Here is a 23535-nt window from a genome sequence, read left to right on the forward strand (position 1 = left end):
CCTCTGAGAAGCCATATTATTGCCATATTTTGTATAATTTTTTCAAAAGAAGAGACATAAATATTATGGCTGCTTCTGAGTACGGCTTTAAACAAATTCCTAAATACTATTTAGGAATATTTATCTGCTTCCCTTTGTTTTATATCTGGTCCCCCTTGTTTTATATCTGAAATCAATATATTAAATCCTAAATCCAATATGAATATTGCATGGGAAGTGTTGATCTAGAGTGAGAATAAAGAAGAATGTAATAAATTCAGAAGTGAAGTAATAAGAATCCAAGTTCTGGTATTGTGCAAGGAATAAGTGGGAGTGAGCAGTGAAGTATAAGGAGAAAATCAACTCATAGGGCATAGAAAGCAGCAGTTGGCAATTTGAAGTAGGTGGTCTGAGAAAGAGATCCAGGCCAATGGGGCATTTAGATAGAGTTGAAGAGTAAGCATCCAGGTGAATGTACAGCTGGAGCTTGAGTATGAGGCAGTTTGGATGTGAGGTCTAGACAAGAGATACCGCTGTGGACACCATTAAAGGCTTATGTTGAAATACATCATCTCTTTGCTTAATCTTGAAATTGTCATTCTGAAAAGGCTAGAATGTCAATCCACTTCTCGCCCAAGGAAAGACTATAATAATAGTAATAAATGCAACATTAAGAAGCAAAGAATATTCAAATGACGATGAGTTAATACATTTCTCTATTATCCTTATTTGTAATGAATGACCTAATATTTCTTAAAAAATAGAGAAAACATTAAGTAGCTTTTTTTTTAATATCAGTTAGAAAGAATGGATTACTTGGCTTTGAATTTTGTCCATTAAAGTGAGTGTAATAAAACTGGAACCCAAAAATTTACAGTGCTAGATTATATACATAAAATTAGAATAAAGAATGCTAAAAATACATAGTGGTATATTAGAAAATTCATATTTTGACTTATTTATTTTGTGCCTTTGTTGATTCTGCAGATTTTACCTATGACAAACTGTCAATTCAACTCTTGCATTAAGAGACATGTATTTTTCATGATATTGTTTCATATGGCAATATGTTGGATATCAGTCCTTTCAAGTAATCACACTACATGAATAGAGTCATAAACAAAAAAGCAACAATAATTTACTCACATTGTTAGCTTTCCCTCTGATGCATACATATTTCTTGCCATCATTTGAACAGTATAATACATTCTTACTTTGATGAAGGGAAAGTAAAAATTACACTTTAGACTTGGTAAGTAAATAAAAAATGCTCAGGTAATAGTGTTTTGAATTATCACAACAAAGTGTGTGTTATACCAAAATAATACTAGTCCTACACCATATTTTAAGCTTTTGGAGCATCAGATTTTTCAATACATAAGACATTTGGTAATAAAGCCATCAAATGTCTGGTTAAAGTTGAAGCATTTAGAGAATTCTCATCTGAGCACTGAACTAGCAAAGAACAAGACCTGTTTAAAAAAGGGCTGATGAAGTGAGCTCTTCATACAGACATTATAATGCTATCGTGTTGGGAAAACAGGCAATATTTATTAATCAAGACTTACAAGTTAATATTCTTATAGCTATTCAAGTACGTTTCCTTAAAAAGAGATAGAACTGATATCTGTCCAGTTGAAATGAATCAAAGATATTATGATAAAATTAAGCATTCGTGGTTGAGCAATTTGGTATTGTCTAAGTGCAACTGTGAGTTAGCCCTGAAAGAGTAGTAAATAGTTTCTCTGGTGGGAAAATAGAGATTTTATTATAAAGTGGTTTTGACATAAGCCTCGATTGAGTTCCTTAAATTCATAATGTTTCTCGAAATGTAACCTTAATTCAGGATATAATGATCTATGTGGTGACATGTTAATTTTATTCATATCACAATTGGTAGTGATGGGAAAATAAGGAAATACTGACAATAACCAGAGCTCAAGCTCTTAAATTTAATGGAAATAGTGGCCTATGTTACCATGACCCAGGGCAGATTTTCACAGTAGGCATGAAATATACGTATATCAACATTTATCTATTCTTCCTAAATATATGCACGTTTATTATAATATACTTTAAATGTTTATTTGTAAAGTTTTTGTGTTTATTTTTTGAAATTGAATTAAAGAAATTTGACAATCTCATGTAATTTAATATATGCTGAGAACAAATTGGAACTTAAACATAAACTGTAAGTAAGTCCAGAGTGCTCAGATGTGTCCTGAAATTCTTTGTGTCTAGAGACAGAGACAATTTGTAAAATGCAAAGTTATCTATTAGCATTGTCTATTTTTGTAATAGCACATTTTGTCTTTTTTGTTTTTTCATCGTTTTCCACTTTAGAAAGCATTTAGTGGCTTACATTTGTCATTGTTTGTGGCTGGTTTTGTTGATATTTTCCTGATCAATTTGCAAAGAATTATGTCTGCTTCTTGAAAAACATTGCAGTATGATAAACAACAGTTTCAAATATTGCAAGATACCAGGTTTAATCAAAATTGAACATAGCCAGTCACCACTACTGAATCAAAACTTTGAAGGGGCATTAAAAAGATTGTCTGGCTTCTTCTTCAATCTAGTATCTTTCTAAGTGCTTTTAATAGAGAGATCTAGAATTTTTTTTGTCCTTCTCTCTTTTTCGGTAATTTGTTAAATGGTAATAACTTCAGTAGTATGGAGTTATACAGTTTCCTGGGATGGTTACTTTGGTCACATTGCATCAAGTATCTGATGTAATCAGCATTATTCTGAGAGAAGTTTAGTATAAGAATTAGACTATTAACAATTATCATTTTTATTTCTGAGGCCACCATATATCATGAAACGCGATCATCAATCTTTATGGAAAATCTGTTTTTCATTCCCAGTAGAATCAAATTGCCCTAAGGTAACATAGGTAAAGTTACTTCCACTTAATAGAAGATATACATACTTAATATATATTTATATATGTAATATCCATTTTAAAAGACAAAACAAAGTTGTGAAAATATTCTGTGATTTAGAGTAATTTAGTCCATTAGTAGCAAATCAGAAAGGTTTTTTTAGAAATTATTTTGATGTAGGGGCACCTGTGTGGCTCACTCACTTAAGAAGCTGACTCTTGGTTTCAGCTTAGGTCATGATCTCAGGGTCCTGAGACCCAGCCCCGTGTAGGGCTCCTCACTCAGCAGGGAATCTGCGTGAGATTCTGTCTCCCTCTCCCTCTGCCCCTCCTCCCCTCCATGCACTCTCTCTCTAAAATAAATAAATCAATAGGAAAAAAAGATTAAAAAATTATTTTGATGTAGTAAGACAAATATTGTACTGGAAACACACAGGTTGGTTTTGCTGTTTCTCTGAAGTGTAGGCAAGCTTCCAAGAGAATTCACAAAGTGGCACTTGGCGTGGCAAATTCACATGACTCAGAGCCGGGTCATCAATCTTTTTCTGTATTTCAGAAGAAAGCAAACTGAGGTAGTATACTAAAACCCTGTAAGTCACAAGAACTGAAATATTTATTTGTGACATTGACCAGCACATCTTTCTTATAAAGGAAGGAGTATTAAATATGTGCCGCGGCACAACAAATTACTTCCAAACTTTATGGTTTACAACATTTATTATCTCACACTTTCTGTATGTGAAGAATCTGGGAATAGCTTAGTTGGGTCATCTGCTTTGAGGTCTTTCCCAGGCTACAATAAGGCGTTGGAAGGGATTGCAGTCAACCCTAGACTCAACTGAGGCAGGATTCACTTCCAAGCTTATTCATGTGGCTGTTGGCTGGCCTTGCATCCTCAAGGGTGTTAGATTGAGAGCCTCAGTTCCCCTGTTGGCTACTGGCCAAAGACCACCATCAGTTCTTTGCCACAGAACTTTCCGTAGGGCAATTCACTATATGGCAACCTTCTTCAGCAGATGAACCAAGTGAAAAGATCCAGGGAGAGTGTCTGCCAGCAGGATAAACGTCAGTTGTTTATAATCTAAGCTTGGAAGTGATTTTCCTTCACTTTTGCCCTATTCTCTTTATTAGAAGCAAGGGCCTAGATACAGTCCATACTTAAAGGAGATGGGGATCACACTAGGATATGAATATCAGGAGACAGGGAGTATTACTGGCCATCGTAGAGTATTCCTACCAAAGTGGCTATGCAGAAAAAAAAATCGTCAAATTATCTGGCAAGAATGGGATTAGAACAAGGAGTATTATATAATCAAATATTTTCTGGAATCAAGAATATATCTAAAGGTAGACCAGATGTATACATCAGTCTTTGAAGGGAACCTCATCCCTGGTTGGTGCTTTCATGGGCATTTGCAAAACCTGCCAGCTTAACTGCTTTCTCTAGGCTACCTTTCTGGACAAGCCCTCTATTGATTCTCATAATCTTTACATGTGATCATTCTATTGAGTCTCATAATCTTTCTTTAGATGTGATCATTCTGTCAACACATTTCCTTCCCTGTTTGCTAGTCTGTCTTTAACTTTACACTTCTCTGGGCCGATCCTTTGTGGGTTAATTTTAAAGTTGAGTGCACAGAGGGCTACCTTCTTTAATAATTCCTGTATAACCTGTTATTGTTCTTACCCATGTACTGTCTACACAACAGTTGATGATTTCATTAGATAAGATATAAAGGAAAACTGTTCTCCACAAAAGTGTCATTTCTTTAGTTACAACAGTTGTCATATATATTCTAAAGATTTGAGACGTTTTCATGGAAGTTTGTCATTTGTCGAGTTTAGCACTAGGCCAGTATTTTGGGTCAGCATTGTATAAATGTGTTAAATAAAGCTCTAGAAATTTAGAACTTTATTCACTTACAGGTATTTCTCTAAACAAATATAACTTTATTAAAATTGCTCGTTTAGTCATGCTAGAGGAAATGGAAAAATGGAAAATGGAAAAAAATAGAAAATGCTTAAGTTTTAAAAGAAAGATGATTTTTTCCCTCCAAACTTAAAAGAAAATAACTAGGCTCTGCAAGAACTGCTCTTCTAATTGTCACCTTTGTTTTTTTTCCCCAGAGTTAACACATAAGTTTATTCTGAAAACAATTCACTGAGGATTTTGACTGTTCTTGTAATCCTAAAGGATACAAATGCTTGGTTTGAAAGATTTGTTTCCCTTTCCTGCAATATTTTGTTTTATCAAATAAGGCATCACTTTTTTCTATGTTCTGTTTTAATTAGGCATAGTACATAATTTATCCATTCATCATTCGGGTTTAGATATGCCCTCAAATGATTATTTCCTTACATACCTGTGTCTTAGTCTTCTTTATTCCAGAAATGAATAGAAGAATGGAGAAAGTAATGAGAGATTTTTACTGTGCTTTACTTTGCTGAAGTTGGGAGGTCTCACCTTCCAATCAGGACAAGGTAACCTAAGTACAAAGCACCCCATTCTCACTTGCTGGTACATTAACCACTGTGATGGTTTCCCACTTCTTACTAATGAATGCTTAATTAGAACACACACACACACACACACACACACACACACACACACACACACACAAATGCCTTACCAAAGTAGACCTACCAGCAATATAATTTTTCTTTGTTTACAGAAACAAAACAAAACTTTAAAGAGGTCTGTGTTCTGCTTTTTTTGTTTGTTTGTTTTTGATAAACTTTTAAAAGATAACCTGTGTTTCAAACACAGATAATCGCAACGGTACTTTCCGTACATCAACAAATGCACATTAGCATATGTAGTCCTAACTAAATAACAGGTAATACAGTTAAGCAGACTTCATAAACTTTACAATTGTAAATTTACCATTAAAACAAAATGGACCAGTAGACCAGATTCCAGCTTATGTCCACACCCTCAATCCAGTAAGTTTCATGAAACTGAACCTGGTCTTCCTGGAGAACTCTATTAAGAGAATCACTAAGCATCATCTTACTATCTAATACTTGAGTAGGACTTCTCAAAAGACTTGTTGTTAAGCAGAAAACATTTCCTATGAGAACACTGTCCACATAATCAGTGAAACAGTGTATGTGGAGAGTGGAAAGTGTATATCCTCAATGAGTTATTAATAAATACCTAATATTGGTGAAATATTAAAACTTTATACCATTTAGGCAACTATTTTATTTTTTAACTTGTATTTGAAAGAAAACCATACTCACAGAAAAATTCAAAAAAACTATTGAAACTCTCAAGTGTCCTTTACCAGGATTCATCTGTTATTAATATTTTGTTCCCATGTGCCTTATAATTATTTCTATCTGCATGTATTTTCTGAAGCATTTGAGCGTAAGTTGTATAAATCATGGCCCTTTACCTGCTATATTTACCCATACATATTTCAGGGGGCATTTACTAAAAACAAGGATGTTCTCTTATACATAACGACAGTATATTTATCAGCTCGATAAATCCTTCATTGTCATAGTACTCTTATTTAATCTGACATCAAAATTCTAATTTTGTAATTTGACCCAATCATGTCCCTTATAGCATTTTTATAGCATTACTAAATCCAAGTTAGTATCACATATTATATTTAGTTGCCATTTCTCTTTAGTCTCCTTGATCTTGGAGCTCCTCCTTGGACTTTAAAAAATTTATAAAGTTGACATTTTGGAGAATACAGTCTTAAGAGAGTGTTCATCATTTTGCATCTGATGTTTCCTCATGATTCGGCTCAGGTCATGTGTTCTAAGCCTGCATACCACCCACACAAGATTGTGTTTTTCTGAAGGTATACATTCAGGGACACACAATATCCATCTTTCCCTCATTTTGTGATGTGAGTTTGATAATTCCTTCTATATATTTTTATTGACCACTTGCCAGGTTCCAGGCAATATTCAAGAAACTAGTAATACACAAAACCATATAGTATGTTATCTGCTCTTAAGTTTATTATAGCCAGGCTTTAATCAATGTCTCTAAGAAGCTTTTTTAAGTGTTGGCATAGTGAAAACAACTTGGGGGGGATAAGTGTTTGAATCCTATGACACGTAGTTGTGACAACAGTTAGGTTCTAGTAATACAATATATGGGACCCAAACCATGTCTCCATGAGTATAGGCTGATTACTCATAATTTAAACTTTTTGTCAGAGGGCTAATTTCTTAACACTAATAGTATAGAATGGCCTGTTCCCTATTGCATAGATAAATAGTAGACAGTTGATGATAATGATTTTTTTTTAATCAGTTTTGGTTGGTTGTGGTCATAGAGATATGGTTTTAAGAACAAAGAGTTCCTAAATAGGTAACAGTTCATAGAACCACAGGGTCCAGATTTCTACCCCAACTGGGGAAGATTCTTGAGTTACAGAATAAAAGATCTTTAGTACCAGCATTATCTTAATGTTTGGTAGTAAATTCCTCTTTGCCCACAGAGAGCAGCAACATCATCATTGAGCCTAAAATGCAGGCAAAGGGCCTCTTCTTTAAGATACTCACAACAAGAATGTCACTTCTCAGAGGAACTGAGATATTTTAAGCTGATCTAGCCATTTGGGAAAAGTATTTTGCCTAGGGCTGGAGTTGACTAACTCCACGCCAGCTGAGATTAACCACAACTATCTGCAGATCTTCAAATGCCTTCCCTGAACATTCTTTAGTCCAGCTTTCATTACTGGTTGTCTATTTAGTGTCCCAATTAGAAAGGATGTTGTGATTAGACCAGCTTGCCCACTGATGATCCTTTCTAGCCACGCAATACCTACAGTCCAGTTCCACCTGCTTCAAATTAGCCAACTGTCAAAGGTTGGGTCTTTCCTCGATTCTGGTGCTTACCTAAAGTCTGATGTAAAGTCCATTCACATGGAACGGAGAGTTTCACTTTTCTCATCTTTGGCTAAAGCTTAGTTACCTTTCAACGTGCATCTCATAGCTTTAGATGATCTTCTAAGAACACATTCTAAACTAGACTGTGTTCTGTCATTCACTTTCCTCTTTGAAGGGAACTGAAAAATTTACAAAAGCAGTTTTTGATTATACTTTTTTGTCTTCACTGTTAACCAGAAGAGATTTACTTCATACTAGCCTTTTAGTAAACGTGATATTACCTGCTCTGATTCCCAATAAGCTGAGCCATATTGTTCCATTAGGTAACCCATTACCTACTGCTTGTACTGGTAATTTGGTTTATACAGACAGAATACACTTGTTGCCGGGCTCTTGTATACACAGTCCATGCCCACTCTCTAGAAGAGCACCAGGTGCTTATACGGAAAGTGGTCAAAAGGGATCTGGGGTCTAGTCCCCTCTCACTTTGACCCAACTCTATGGGCCTCAGGGTCTGCAGTTACAACCTGAGTTACATAAAATTCAAACTTTGTTGCAACTTTTTCAGTTTTTACTTTGTAATTATCTTTGATCGCAACCTTGAATGTAACTTCTGGAAATCACTTAGACAGTTATTAGCTGCATTTCATGAGAAGAAATGATATTTACTCAGAATCCTCTTATAAAAGGGCCTGTGCTGAACATCAATCTCTCTTAAAATATTTCTCATGTTAAATGTAGACTTTGTGTCTCTGCTTCTTTGCTTTAGCAGTTGCAGAATGTTCTTACTCTAAATATAAAATTATAAAAAAAAAAGCAAGAAACAATATTTTCTTTAATTAGCTTCTTCCTTTGGGGGTTTTAGAAGAGGGGTTATGACTTGACAAAGATCCTTCCCATCTGTTCCTGTTTGTTTGCTTTTATTTTGACTTCCTCTCGTTGTCTTATCAAATATCACATGAATCATTAACATTTGTTTTCATCACTTGTTTTGGTTTCTCTTCCTTCACATGATTAAGACATTATGTTGAGAGAGGCTCAGGGCTAATATTAAACTAATATTCTTTAAGTAAATATTAAACTTTCTGGATATATGATCTTATATGTTTGCCCTTGGTTATGTTAATATTTTCCTCAGCTCTGTGGTAGTGAGATATGTGCACATAGAACTGTTTTGTGAAAGCAGCAAATTTTGTTAGATTACAGGTGTTTGGATATAAGTTTTGAACAAATAGATGCCATTTTTAATAAAGCTACTTCCTAACAGGAAATGTAATTTAGTAAGCCCTTTGTGCAAAAGACATGTTAGAGATCTTTGTGGATGTTTGCAAGAGGGGTTTATTCAAAACTAGAATATACAACTATTCGTATATTGTGTGATACCTTTCACTAGCATACTCCCTTATTAATGGTTTCACATAGTTTTCATACAATGAAGGAATTGGATTTCTGGTGTATCCAACTAAGCAATTTGAAATTGTTCCAATTTGTATGCTATCTTCTAATATAAAAATCTAGTTATATAATGTGATTGTTATTGAACAAATTTCATTAGTTTTAAAAATAAATGATCAAGATAAATGATATAATGATAAATGATATCAAATAAATGATACAGATAAATTCTGTATCTATGTGTATTAGACATTGCCAATAACTACATATAACAATACGTGCAAAAACACTGCATCAAAAAATTGCATCAAAACAGTAAAAATAATACATGAACACAAAACAAACCAAAATTGGAAATTTTGTGACAGATTCCCTAGTCCCTCCTCCTTAGCCACAGCAAATAATGTACTATATACTTAATATACAATATACTTAAAGGTCTGATCTGAGGGCTGCAACTTTATTTATTTATATATTTTTTTAAAGGGAGAGAGAAAGGGAGAGATTGAGCCAGGGAGGGACAGTAGGAGGAGAGGGAATCCTAAGCAGGTTCCACTCCCAGAGCAGAGCCCATATGCCCTGAGCTGAAATCAAGAATCTGACGCTTAGGGACTCCTGGGTGGCTCAGTCATTAAGCGTCTGCCTTCAGCTCAGGTCATGGTCCCAGGGTCCTGGGATCGAGCCCCACATCGGGCTGCCTGCTCAGCGGGAAGCCTGCTTCTCCCTCTCCCACTCCCCCTGCTTGTGTTCCTGCTCTCGCCGTGTCTCTCTTTGTCAAATAAATAAATAGAATCTTAAAAAAAAAAAAAAAAAATTGGACGCTTAACTGACTGAGCCACCACTGGCTTCAACTTTAATATTAAAACCTGAGATCCATTTTTACAAGGAACTTTTAAAGATTTTAACTCATTACCTATAGATCTAAATCTGCGTAATAACAGTAAATATCATACAAAGATTTATACTGGCAATAAGCTATTCCATGATCTAGGTCCTTTCTTATACACCAAATTATAGCTGTAAGCATCAAATCACAATGAACTTTGGAACTATTAGGAATTTGTAATTTAAATAGTTTCATTCACTCCCTACTCCCAAATGCTTTTAATTAGAATAGACTTTTTAATTAAGTACTCCCATGCACAAAGTGTAGCTTGATGATTTTTCTGTCATATCAACCTCCCATACAAAAGCAAATAATCATAGTGTTAAAGGAAGATATTTTCTCTGAAACCAAACCATCAGAATTCTAGTTCTCATTTCAATTTGTTCAGTTGAAATTCTACACGCTAAAAGAAAGAGCCTGTCTTGGGTAAGACAGCGAGAAAGGGATCCACAAGGCAGGCAGGCTGGTGGTGCTGAGAGCCCGGCTCTTACCTCTACAGCTCAGAGACGTTGCATCTCCTCCACTGAGAGGCCAATTACTTATTAAAGGAAAGCAACCTAATGGAATGCATGTGGACTTTGGATTCACACAAATAGCAAATCCCTGCACTTTTATTTGCTAGCTCTGTGAAAATTTGCAAGATACTTATGTTTTTCAAGCTTAATGGCCTACTTTTAAAAGGCACTAAGAAGGGGCTCCTGGGTGGCTCAGTTGGTTAAGCGTCTACCTTCGGCTCAGGTCATGATCTTGGGGTCCTGGGATTGAGTCCCTTGTCGGACTCCCTGCTCGGCAGGGAGTCTGCCTCCCCTTCTCTCTCTGCCTCTGCACACCGCCCCCCCCCCCCCGCCACCTGTGCTCTCTCTCAAATAAATAAATAAAATCTTTAAGAAAAAATAAAAAAGCACTAAGAAGACCTATTTTGTTGAGTTGATGGGAAGTTTAGGCTTGAAATCTATAAAGTCACTTGAACACAAATGCTGAGAAAATATTAGCTATATTAATGATAATCATTGCCTTTATTGCTAATTTACTTGATCTCAAAGAAAAACTCTCATCCATTTGAGATAGCAAGGAATAATTGTTTGGTACACCTGGCCCAGCCTCAGGAAGAAATAGTAAACACAGTTTTCTGTGGTCAACACGTGCAGAAATAAATAAATACAATAGGAGAAATAGTGGATAGGTGTGAGATTATCTAGTTAGAAGTTAAGTATAATGCACAAAGGGCAGCCCTTAAAACAAAATATATAAATAAGACCTCTGAGTTTTCAGATGCAAACAACACACCTCTGAATAACGAAGTCTTAGCCGTGGAAGCACTCCAGGGATTATAATGACCTTCATTCTGTAGCTCATTTTTGTAGGGCCTTCTCAATGGCCCCATGGCTTTGCCTGCTGTTGGAAGACTCAAGAAAGGGGAGTATTGAAACCATTATTATGTAACATAAAAACATAGCTCAGTTTGAATTATGGGCCCATATATCTTTCCTAGTACCCTTGCCATTCAACTTTCACTCAGATGGTTTGTTAGCAGAAGCCTGAGATAGACCTACAGTCCCATAATTCAGAGGCCTGTTGTTAGCTCTCTGGGTGCATACATATGGGGCTATGTGCTGAGGACTGAAGGACCAATATAACTTGTCTGAAACAATATAAAATTAGTTAAACTTTTTTTTCCTTACAGACTTTGCATCATCTGTAAGTATGTTTCAAGGAAGATGACAAAATTATAGAGTAGAATTGATTTGAAAGTTAAGCTTTGTAGTCAAAAAGAGAGAGAGATACTCTCCAGGGTCTGTCTCTGCCTGGTAGATAACTACTTCCAGTTGATTCTAAGGCAGATAATCTCTGATGCCTAAGTATTATTTAATCATGGAAATGCCTTAACTGTAGCAGGTGGGATCTATTTTATAGCTGGCATCTTTAATGCTTGATGCATTTGTCCATCTGTTAAGAACATTAGTCAAAAATGCAAGGAGACATTTATTAAAAGTGGAATTATGGTAGATCAGATACTGAGCACATAAATATAATGTATATAATTTTTATAAATGTATTTTGTATATGATATATGGTAAAGATGTTTACAAAATAATTATTATTTTTATATTTTTAAATGAATATAGTTTTATTTTAAAATTTAGTTTCAGGGGCGCCTGGGTGGCTCAGTTGGTTAAGCTTCCGACTTGATTTTGGCTCAGGTCATGGTATCAGGGTGGTGAAATTGAGTGAGCCCCATACAGGGCTCCATGCTGGCCGTGGAGCCTGCTTAAGATTCTTTCTCTCCCTCTCCCTTTGTTCTACCCTGCCTCTAAAAAAATAATAAAATAAAATTTAGTTTCAGGTAGACTTTAAAATTGCTAGCATGCTAAAGATAATTATTTTTGTTATGTAAGCAGATTATTTCATTTCTCCAAAAGTTTAATATTTGAGACTGCATTAAACTTTTAAGGCAAGCATCATGCTAAACACTGTCATTCTAATACTGATGGGAAAAGAAGAGATAAAGCTGCTGCTTCCATGGTTCTCGAGCACATAATGTAGTAGGCTCCCCAGATGTAACTTCAAAGTGAGACAAGTGCTATGGAGTTAATTTCCAGGATGCTTGTCTTGGAGAATAAATAGGAGCTCTCTATCTAGAGAAGTTCCATAGAAGGGAGCAGAAAAATAATCAGGGAAGGAGGAGGTACTTATCTTCTAGATTTCTAAAAGGAAGAATAGGCCTTATACTCAACACAGTACAGAGCTTGGTGTGTCCCAGAATGCAAAGAGCCAGGGTCATGGAATAGGGGACAGTGGTAATTGATAAGATGAGAGCGGAATATACTATATCAAATTATGTAGTACCTGGTAGGCCTTGGTGAAGAATTTGGCTAGTGAATCTCTTAAAACAAGTATTTACACTTAATGAATTATTTTTGTATACCCACTTTTTGCTACTAGAATCTTTCTTCCTAATAGGCTGCAGACATTGCAGAAGATTCGAAAGCTATTTTTCAAGATTTTATTTTTTTCTCCTTTAATATGCAAAGATTTTTTTAAAAACCACAATGAGCCCTGAAATGTTAATATCAAGCAAATACTTTTCCATGGATATCGTGAAGGAATTTGAATTTGGGGAAAGTTAAGAATGTCTCTTGCCCCACTGTGTAATGCTAGGAAACATTTGCCTTTTTTTTTTTTTTAAGTAAGAATGGAAATTATACTCTCAATATAACTCACTGCAGAGCAGAAATAATGAGGCAGTTGAAAGGAGAAAGAAGTAGGGATAAAGTAATTAAAGGGCTAAGAATTAAAAACTTTGGTAAAAATATAGTACTCTACTTCTTCGGTGGCTTCTGAATCCTTTATTACTAGATTTTTATAAAATGTGTGTTGCCTTATGTAGTAAAAATCATTAGGATCAAAGTTAGCTCTAAAAAGATTCAATTTTTAGCTACCTGGTACTAAGTATATGAACAGCTGAAATTTTAGCTTATTTTTATTTTTTATTTTATGTGATGCATTGTGGGGCTCCATGCAGGGCTTGATCCCAGGAGCCTGGGATCATGATCTGGGCTGAAGGCAACTGCTTAAACCGACTGAGCCACCCTTTAGCTTATTTTTATAAATACCAAGTTTACCTTTAGCTTATTTTTATAAATACCAAGTTTGTTAGGTTTATTTACAAAGTGAGGATTCAAAACTCCTGCTAAACTAAAACTAGAAAGTTATATCTATACATCTATATCTATAATGTAAGTGAGAAAATCATAGTTTTGTCCCACAGGTGGGTGCAATCAAGCCAAGCAAACAGAAGAAATCAGACCATGTTCCACGCAAAAATGATGAATATTTCACAATATGTTAATATGGTACTGTCATAGCCTTTCTTAGAAAGAAATTTTCATCAAAATGTTATGGCTTGGATATGGGTTATTTGATAAATACCTGATTTAGGAAATTCTTATCTTTATTGAATATTACAATGACTACTTCCATAGCCAGTACAGAGATAGATAGTAATATTTAGTATTAACGAAATTATCGTTACAGGCCAGGAAGTAAAATGTTTTTAGACAACATACCTAGGGTGATTATACATCATAGTTTTGTATGCCTTTAAGTCACCGTTCAAAAATAGAGTTCAGTTGGATTAATAATATATTTTCATTGGTGAATCTCAAATTATATCACATATCCAAATGTGTATGCCACTTATAGAGAACAGATAGTCATTGTCATTATTAGATGTTTCATATATTAAAAACAATGATGATATATGATTGTTGAACTGGGAAGCTAAGGATGTTTAGAGACTTCCAGGTAAATGTTGTTATTAAAGCTGAACTGGATTAATTCTACAAAGGCAGCCAATACTTGATACACCTTATAGAAGAAGTTAGCCAGTATGAGACTAATCTTATGGACATTTCTTTTCATGTTGTTGAAGGCAAATGGTGGATTTTGGACATTAACAATATCATAAGTTAAATATATATTTTATTTAATAATTTATTCAATATATACTTTTTGTAAATCTCACAAAACCTGTCTCTGATTCATTCATTAATTTAACACATATTTATGGAACAAGTACTAGATTCTTGGGATATATCAATGAACAAAACAGAGTTCTGTGACATTTTAGAGGTAATATTCCAACTGTACAAGTTAGGCTAAAATCAATCATAATAGGAATGTAAAATTTGGGCATGTCAGTATTTCTATGAAGTAAAAAATGGTTTAACATTGGTTTTAAGTTCCTTACTAATTACTATGTCTACTACAGATTATGTGAAAACATTCAATTAACTTAATGTTGAAGGTGAGATCTGCACATATTTAGATTATATTTTTCTATTTCCTGGATTTACAGTAGATTATTTCTGTTTCCTTATATTTTAACACTATTGGTTAACTATCAGTCATTTTGCAAACATTTACATGGCAATATTCATTTTTAAAAATGCTTGGAAAATTTTCCTTTTCTTATTACCTTCTACTGTAGATCTTATAACTTGGAATTTAGATATATTTTATACAAATATATCCAAAGTTTAGTCCACACCACAAAGTTGTCAGCTTAAAGGGTGCTACATTTGAGAAAAGAGCTTACATTTTGTTTTGTTTTTCCTCTGGATTTTTAATTTCCCATTTCTTATTTCTGCTTCATTCAAATGGGATTATTGAATGTGTCCAATATTTGATTTGTTTTTCTTTTTCACATAACCATGGGTTTCTCAATTGGTTAAAGTTGAGTAATATATTTCCATCTTAACACTTAATTGTTTGGTTAATTTCACTTCAAGGAGGAAAGACTGTATAGTTCATTGATAGTGATGAAATAACCTAGGTGGCTTTCATGTAAATAGCAACAAATGTGCACAACAGTTACATTACATGGTATATTTAACAACTCTGCTAAGGAGTAAGATGAGGAGCTCAGTCTTTCCCTTTGGAGATACACCTGAGTGCATTTAGAGAAAATCTGGTTCTGAAAGTTTGGAGGAAGTAATTGTCATTCAACAGAAATCAACTAGCGTTGCATATCAGTAACACCCACACACATACTCTTATCTGTTTTCTGAGTGCTCTTGAACTGATATCAAAATAGCAAATATATATTTATGAGAACTAGAAATTCTGTATTCTTTTTGATCACATAAACTCAATGTAATTATGAAATTAACTTTGAGAATATGTGAAAGATGTTACTTCCTAAACAAGTGAAGATAGAAGAAAATCCACAAATTATATATCAGGCTACTAAGTTTTTATATTCACATTTGTCCCCCAAATATCATGAAATTAATTATTTTTTATTGTTCATTTTTAGATGGAAGACTGTATTTGAAAACTACTGTCATGTACTGAATTTTTCCTGTTGAAGAAATCCATGTTATAGTAAAGAACTTTGCAGACATTCGTCATTGGAAAGTTTGGAAAAAATAAAGTCCTTTTAAGGGAACTTCCTCAATTTTGTGTATTAATGTTCTTTAAAAGTTTAAGTATTCTACAAAAAAAAAGTTTCCTCCATTGATTTTCACCTGTGGTTCATACCAGAGACCTGAGAATGTTTGTAAATGTACAGGTATCCAACTTCTTACAGTTAAAAACTGCACCTTTGCTGCTGGACACTTGTATACCGAGTTAAAGGCAGGTCTGAATAAGGCCTCGCTTTGTTTTTTTTAATGGAATGAACCATTTTCCTCCTCTGAAAATTCTGTATCTGAGCACATCAAGAGACTCTTGTACCCAGTGGTCACCTAGACTTACAGAATTATGTCCTCCCGAAACCAGCAAGAACACTTGGAAATGAACTTGTAGGGGGCATAGAGGATTCCTTACAAAACAAACAAACAAACAAAAAAAAAAACAAAACAAAAAAACAAAAAAATAAAACAAAAAAACAAAAAAAATCAATAAATCAAAGAGTAATATTCTATTACATTCGATTTTGAACTAATTGTGGGTTTTCTCATGAAGATTTTTTTCACGTACTTCCAAAAGACCAACAAATTTGGATGTTGACAACAACCCAGTGAAATAACGTTTTGCATATCTGAAAAGAAGCATTGAATATAAGCCAAAAGGTTTCACCCAAGGTCTTTTTTCTTAAAAAAAAAATAAATGTAACATGTTTTCATTCCAAACTGGTAGTGGCATATAGAATTTAAAATAATAATGATGCTTCTTATGCAAACTGTTGGTCACATGTACAGTATATAAACATAAAACATACAAGGAAGGTATTATGTATGCAGTAGTATACTAGAGTTTAGGAAAATGAGAATTTTAGAAAATATGTTTTGTCACCCTGTTAGTCAGAAAGACACCTTTCTGGTTTTAACGCATGCAGGCATGTAAATATTTGTCTGGAGTCACAGTATTAATGGATGAGATCTTAAGCATCTGGTGACATCAGAACTCTGTGTCAGCCACTTTTATTTGTATATTGAACCCTAGTTAGTGCCCCAAACTGCACTATTGAGAATGGACTGTGGCTGAACAGTAAATCAAAACACCAGAAATATTTTTATATGTTAATGTCATATTATGTTAATGTTGCTGAAAAACAAAACCTAACAAACCCTTGATGTATCAGTCCAATACCATGTAGCGCTGAGTGATAAAGTTAAAATGTGTTGTGCTTCCCACCCTGGTCAGAGGGAAGGGTGCCTATGTGTTATTTTCACTGTCTTTTTGAAAGTTACAGTATGTGTTTTCACTTTTGTGCAGATAACTGGAAGTAAAGCTGCAAACAGTGCTTATTACACACTGAAGTTACCTTCTCTTTGTTTTTACTAATCTGGAGTTACACCTTTAAAGACTGATATTATGAATCAGTACAGTCGCTGTGCATTTTATGATTTTGCTGTCATCTTAAAATTTTATGATCATAACATTATTTATTACCATAAATAGCAAAATCCTAAATGTCCAAGAAAACTAGCGTAAAAATGTTTAAAGATAGTTCTGATTCGGTATTAATTATTTGGTTAAGAGAAGAAATTAACATTATAGATACTCTGGCACTAAGCTTCTATAGTTTTTAGGTCTTCCTTGCAATACTGGAACGTATTTCTTTTGTGTAGTTCGCTATTAACCAGCTAAGTCTGTTTTTTACTACAATAAAAAAGTTATATATACAGTTCCTATTTTAGCTTGCTTGAAAGGGAGCAATATTTTTATTTAAAATACTGTTAGTAAATGCTCTGTAGAAACTTGGTTTTTGAGGCATCGTTCTTCCATACCCATCTTTTGTTCTTTGAGCACAAGAGATTCTGTTCCTTGTTGTATGTATTTCTTGCTTTTCCCTTTTGTGCAGTCTTTAAAGGATTACAACACTTAAAATTGGAGGGACTTGTGGCAAGCTTTTGAATCATACATTTTTTAAAAGATTTTTTAAAAAGCCTACAACTTACCTAAGTAGTAGAATCAGCCATTGCTCTGCTCCTTGCATAGAGTCACCTGTTAAGTAGGTTAAATAGTTTTAAAACGCATACTTTCAAGACCTTTGAGAATGCTTTAGTGTTTGGTTTGATATAAAAGGAATTTTAGCAAGGATTAAAGAAAGAAGCTATCAGCTATATGTTTAGAGAGAATCTTACTAACATGTTGTAAATATTACAATTCATGAAATGTTATTTTAAGTCTGTAACTTAAGTTTTTTCTCCTTTTTTAGTTATACAGGTTGGTTTGAAATTTGTTTTTGTTTTGGGTTTTTTTTTGGTATAAACAAGTAAAATTGTGCCCATTTTATGGTTTCCATGCTTTTGTAATCCTAAAAATATTAATGTCTAGTTGTTCTATATTATAACCACATTTGCGCTCTATGCAAGCCCTTGGAACAGAACATACTCATCTTCATGTAGGACCTATGAAAATTGTCTATTTTTATCTATATATTTAAAGTTTTCTAAAAATGAGAAAAGGTTATTACGAATTTTGTTGTACAAAATCTGTACAAAAATCTGTTTTTACATCATAATGCAAGAATTGGAAATTTTTCTATGGTAGCCTAGTTCTTTGAGCCTGGTTTCAATGTGAGAACCACGTTTACTGTTACTGTATTTAATTTTCTTTTTTCTTTTCAACAATCTCCTAATAAAACTGTCTGAAATCTCCCTGTGACTTTATTTACAGTTCGTCTTTATTAAATTTTGTGAAATGCATAGCATTGAAGGAATATTTACTTTCTAATGGGAGGCATCTAAAAACAACATAAGTCAGCTCTTTGCAATGCGAGGGAAACAATGCTCAATGATTTTATTTAACATGCAACTGCTTCTATCTCTAATATGAATTACTGTGCTGAAAAACATCATAAAAGCACACTCTGTAGTTATTGTTTAACAAGCAGATTTTCCATATTTTGTTTCTTGCCAGCTAAGCAAACTGCCCACATATACATGATTTATTTATGTACATTTCTCAGTTTATGAAGCTGTTATTTGTACCCTTTTCCTTTATATTCTTATTTCCCATGATTCTTATTTCACAAAGCTTTGTGCTGAATAATGTAAAGTAGACATGTTGATGGAACAAAATATATTATTCCCATATCTATAAGAGTGTAGATTTGTAACTCTTAGTGTTTTGCTTTCATTCTCTATCATTGGAAAAAATGCCTTTAGAAACTTTGATATTCTAATATCTTTTAATAATATACACACGTTTTAATCAATCCAAAATGCTGCCTCTGAAGAAATATTGGGTTACTATCTCTGTGAATATTCTAAACATTCCCAAGAGAATGGATTTTTTTTCTGTCAAAAGAAATTATTTCATGAATTAACAAAATATGATTTTTCCCTAATAAAAACTTAAAATGTTTATGTGACCATTACAAATACATTTTTGTCTTCTGTCTTCATATGTTTATGTCAGTAAGACTTGTACCAAAACATCATAGAGTCTTTGGATGTTAGAGGAATTTGGTAATGATTTGAGGTTTTTTCCCCATGTGTTCTCATTGGGACTAGCAAATTTACAATACGAACAAAAGCTATTTATTACCAGATGAGAATAAATTACAAATAAAAGTTATATGGATTGCATTTTTACAATATGGGAAGTAGAGATGTTAATATAATTAAAACGTTATTGTAAATGGCATTGTAAAAAATATCACTTTTCCTCCTGTGTAGGCTTGGTACTAACATTTATCTTTAATATGTACAACTGGTATATAAAACCTGAACTGATCCTCATTTATTCATTTAAACAGATTCATTAATAAAGCCTCTATTCTGCACAAAGCACTGTGCTAGATGTTGTAATGACTCAAGTGGAAAACTTAACTGTTGTCCCAGAGGAGCTGATAATTTTGTTGGAACAGGAAATTTTACTTTCAGCAAGAAAAGATTCATTAAGCATCTTCTAATGTGTAGGGGACATGGAGCTGGTATTAAGAGGGCACTGACTTAGACACCTTCCCAAGAATTGATACTGTGACCCATTTTGTACCTTCACCTCCTAGAGAATAATATGACATGTTTTGTGAGTTAAACAATTGTGTAGGAATTGAGAAGAGGGATGGATACATTTTCCTCTAAGTAATACCACTATATTAGGTATCCTTTTCATGTTATTTTTCATTTATTTCAATCAGATCATTTATCTTACCAAAGCTCGTCAACTTTATTTTAAGGTAAGTAGTCTGTTTAATCACAAAAAAAAAGTTATCATCAACCACAAATTCCTCCTGTATTGGGACTTTTGAATATGGTTGTAATGTTCAATTCTTATGACCCAGCATCTATAAATGTACAGTAAAATGGCCTCAGTTGATTCAGACACAGAGCGTAAATTCTTAAATGCCGAAAGAGTTCACTGGGTAGTGAGTAACATTTGTAGTAGCAGCACCATTTGTCTTTATAGGTGAACGAGCTGGAGATTTTGAGTTGAATTGTTGGATCAATGGGGGTTTCTTTGGTTGGCATGACAAAAACTGATTCTTGCAAGTAAAGAGCAAAAGGAATTGGTCATGAAGACAGAGGGGTACACATGGAACCTCAAGCCAAGATCGCAGCCAGCCCCCAGAGACCAGGGCCCCTCTTTTACTTCCCCCCGCTGCTCATCTCAGTGACTGTTTCTTTTTCCTCTCACTGTGGACATATTTGTTTCTCTTGTTCACCTCTTGACGCCCCCATTATTTAGGAGCTTAAGACTCAGCCCACAGAAGTGAGCCAATCATTTTCTCTCCCTGTCCTAAGTCAGATTACCTGAGAATTTTAATTGCCTCAAGTCAGAGCACATGCAAGTAAGGTATCTTGGCAGTACATTAGATGCATCTAGGGAATTTTAGAAATACTGTGTCCAATTAAATTTGAATCTCTGGGGGTTGGGGCTAAGGCCTATGTTCCTGAGGTGATTCTAATGAATAGCTAAGGTTGAGGACACTGTCTGGGAGTCTGACAAATATCACATTGTAGAAAATGACTAGTCGGGGCAGGAGCGTAGTTGGGGATGGGTGGAGGGCGTTATAAGCTGTGCAGACACTGTAAGGGTCAACCAATAGTTCTACAAAATCATTAAATTATATATAAAATCCGTAAAATATTTAATATATATTTTTAAAAAGTAGTTTTAGCATGGTGAACTTAATTCTGAATATGAATTTGCAATCCCAAGAAGGTATAATAGAAGACACTTTACTTTTTTTTCTAAATAAAATTACTGATTAATCTAACCACGGAGCTGCACAGGGAGGTACAAAACCTATTTCAATAATTATTGAGGCTTCCTCCATCTAAATGTTCTCAGTGCAAACATTCTCCTCAGTCCGTACCATTTGGAGAATGCTCGGGTTTTCGTGCCTAGGTTCCAGCCTTCAAGAAGTGGCGCTAAGCCCTTCTCTTTGGAGGGCCTCTAGGTTTGTGGAAGCAAAAGTTGTAACACAGTTTGGTGTGATTCTCAATGTAGGGAGAGAAAATACCTAAGACAATTATGTTATTATTGAGGAAGTATAAAATCGTGTGAAAGGATGTAACATTTCTGTGTTTTACTTGAACTGATAAAATGTCAATCAATACAAGCAGACTATGGTAAGTTTTGCATCTTTAATGTAATACCTGGAATAAGCACTAAAAATGTTATACCAACATAGACATTTAGGGGCGCCTGGGTGGCTCAGTGGCTTAAGGGTCCAACTCTTGATTTTGGCTCTGGTCATGATCTCAGGGTCATGGGATCCAGCCCTGTGTCCATCTCCATGCTCAGTGAGGAGTCAGCTTGAGTCCTTCCTCTGCTCATACTCTCTCTCTCAAATAAGTACTTTATATATATACATATATAAAATATATACAATATATAAATATACATATATATATATATTTAAAAACACTATAGATAAATCAAAGTGGAATTCAATGCTATAGTAAAGTTAGCTCCCAGATAAACAGTAAATACTCTTTGGTAATTCATCCATTGTGTTAAGCTCTCTTGCTAGTAGTTTCCAATCCTGTCTCCGGTTCTTTGGCTGCTCTTTCGACAGTGCCAGTTGTATGTCAGATTTGGTACACTACATTAGGCAACAGAGAAAGATGAGTTGATAGATAACCTCGCCAGCACTGTGCACCTCTATTTTCTATTTACTGTGTGTATTCACATCCAATGATGTATTTCCACCTCATATTTTCAAAAACAAAGAGAAATTAATTATTAGGCTGCAAACAAATTATTAAAAATATTAAAATTTATTTATTTAAAATTAATAAAATTAAGTTTTTATTAAAATTATTAAAATTATTTTATTAATGATTATTAAAATTTGTTTTTTAAATAGTATTGGCTTCCACCCCAAGTGTGGGAGCTGGGAAAAAGAGATGATACTAGTCAACGCTTTTCTTACTAACTCATCTTATTAAATTTACAAAGAAAAAGGGGCTCCCGTTGAGTTGGATCTTTCATTTATATCCATTTGGTTGTCATAAACCTGGATTTATATATATGCTGAATGGTTGTTAGCTCCTTCCACTAATAGATTTGGGTGCTTTTTAGTATATTCTTTATGTGTGATTTTTCTTTTCCCACCAGCAGCCACTGTGAGACAACAATCGCTAGACACCAGGGCCCAAATGAAGATGGGCGAGTTCTTGGGAAATGAAGTTTCGTGCAATCTAGAACAGAACTGAGCAAGAATGGAGAATCTGATCACAGAGCATGCAGGCAAACGATTTAATAGCACAGGTATTTTTAGGGAAGGAACGTTAGGGGCATGGGACAGGATGTAGAAGGTTTTTAATTGTCTAAAATGAATGATCATTTAGCATTTAGATTGGCCAGGTATTTACAACAGAGTATTTGAAGGTTTGGGGGGACACTGCCTCCTTCCTGGGGATTTGCTGGCAGTTGCCTTTATGCAGCCAAATGCACATGTATTTTGGTAAGTTACTTAGAAGTCTTTTTATCTATTGAGTATTCAGTGTTAGGCCCAGCCATCTTCTGCTCATCCTTGCATCTGAACCACGTGGGTTCATAGTAAACACTTAGGTATTCTTTTCCCCAACCAATGCCAGGAATGTTGGCATAGTGCCCTGAGAGCAGTAAGTTCTCTCTATACATTTGTCAGAGCAATAAGCCAAACACACAATCCTACCATGTGAAATTCAAGGCTGAGATAGGCACTGGCCTTCTGTGTCCAATAACTGTTAGTGGACAAATATCAGGTCCTCTGAGTGGTCCCACTGAGATTTCTTTCCTAGATTTCAGATGAGAGACCGACACCTGTCACTTCTCACGGGTGACTGGCGAGCTCTGAACCTGAAACAACCCACAGCCCCCACCAACAGCTACCTTCTTACATCGATTCTTGACCCCATATCTTAAACCTGTTTTGTAATCTGGAGATGGATGGACAGCTGAGGTCACAAAATTAGTTTTCAGAGAGCTTTGCAAATTCTCATGATGACCTTGCCTCTTAACTTGGAATGTGGTATCCATTTCATAATTCACTTGATTTTTTGGAAAATTACTTAAAAATTTTTTGAGATAATTATAGACTAAATCATAAGTTATAAGAAAGAGCAAAGAGACATCCCATGTACCC

At 34.5% G+C, this 23535-nt stretch overlaps 1 protein-coding gene across 1 annotated transcript in view; it reads left to right on the forward strand.

Moving 5' to 3' along the window:
* DACH1 (dachshund family transcription factor 1) overlaps positions 1-18610 on the forward strand; it is a 423085-nt gene extending 404475 nt beyond the window's left edge. Inside the window, exon 12 of the mRNA XM_073894450.1 lies at positions 15820-18610. Within this exon, the coding sequence (XP_073750551.1) occupies positions 15820-15857 (38 nt within the window). The 3' untranslated portion in view covers positions 15858-18610. The remainder of the gene's footprint in view (positions 1-15819) is intronic.
* Positions 18611-23535: the final 4925 nt, after the last annotated feature.

The sequence above is a fragment of the Callorhinus ursinus genome, unplaced genomic scaffold, assembly GCF_003265705.2.
Source record: "Callorhinus ursinus isolate GAN/ISIS: 27379988/994484 unplaced genomic scaffold, GSC_fseal_2.0 scaffold7, whole genome shotgun sequence".
Lineage (NCBI taxonomy): Eukaryota > Metazoa > Chordata > Mammalia > Carnivora > Otariidae > Callorhinus > Callorhinus ursinus.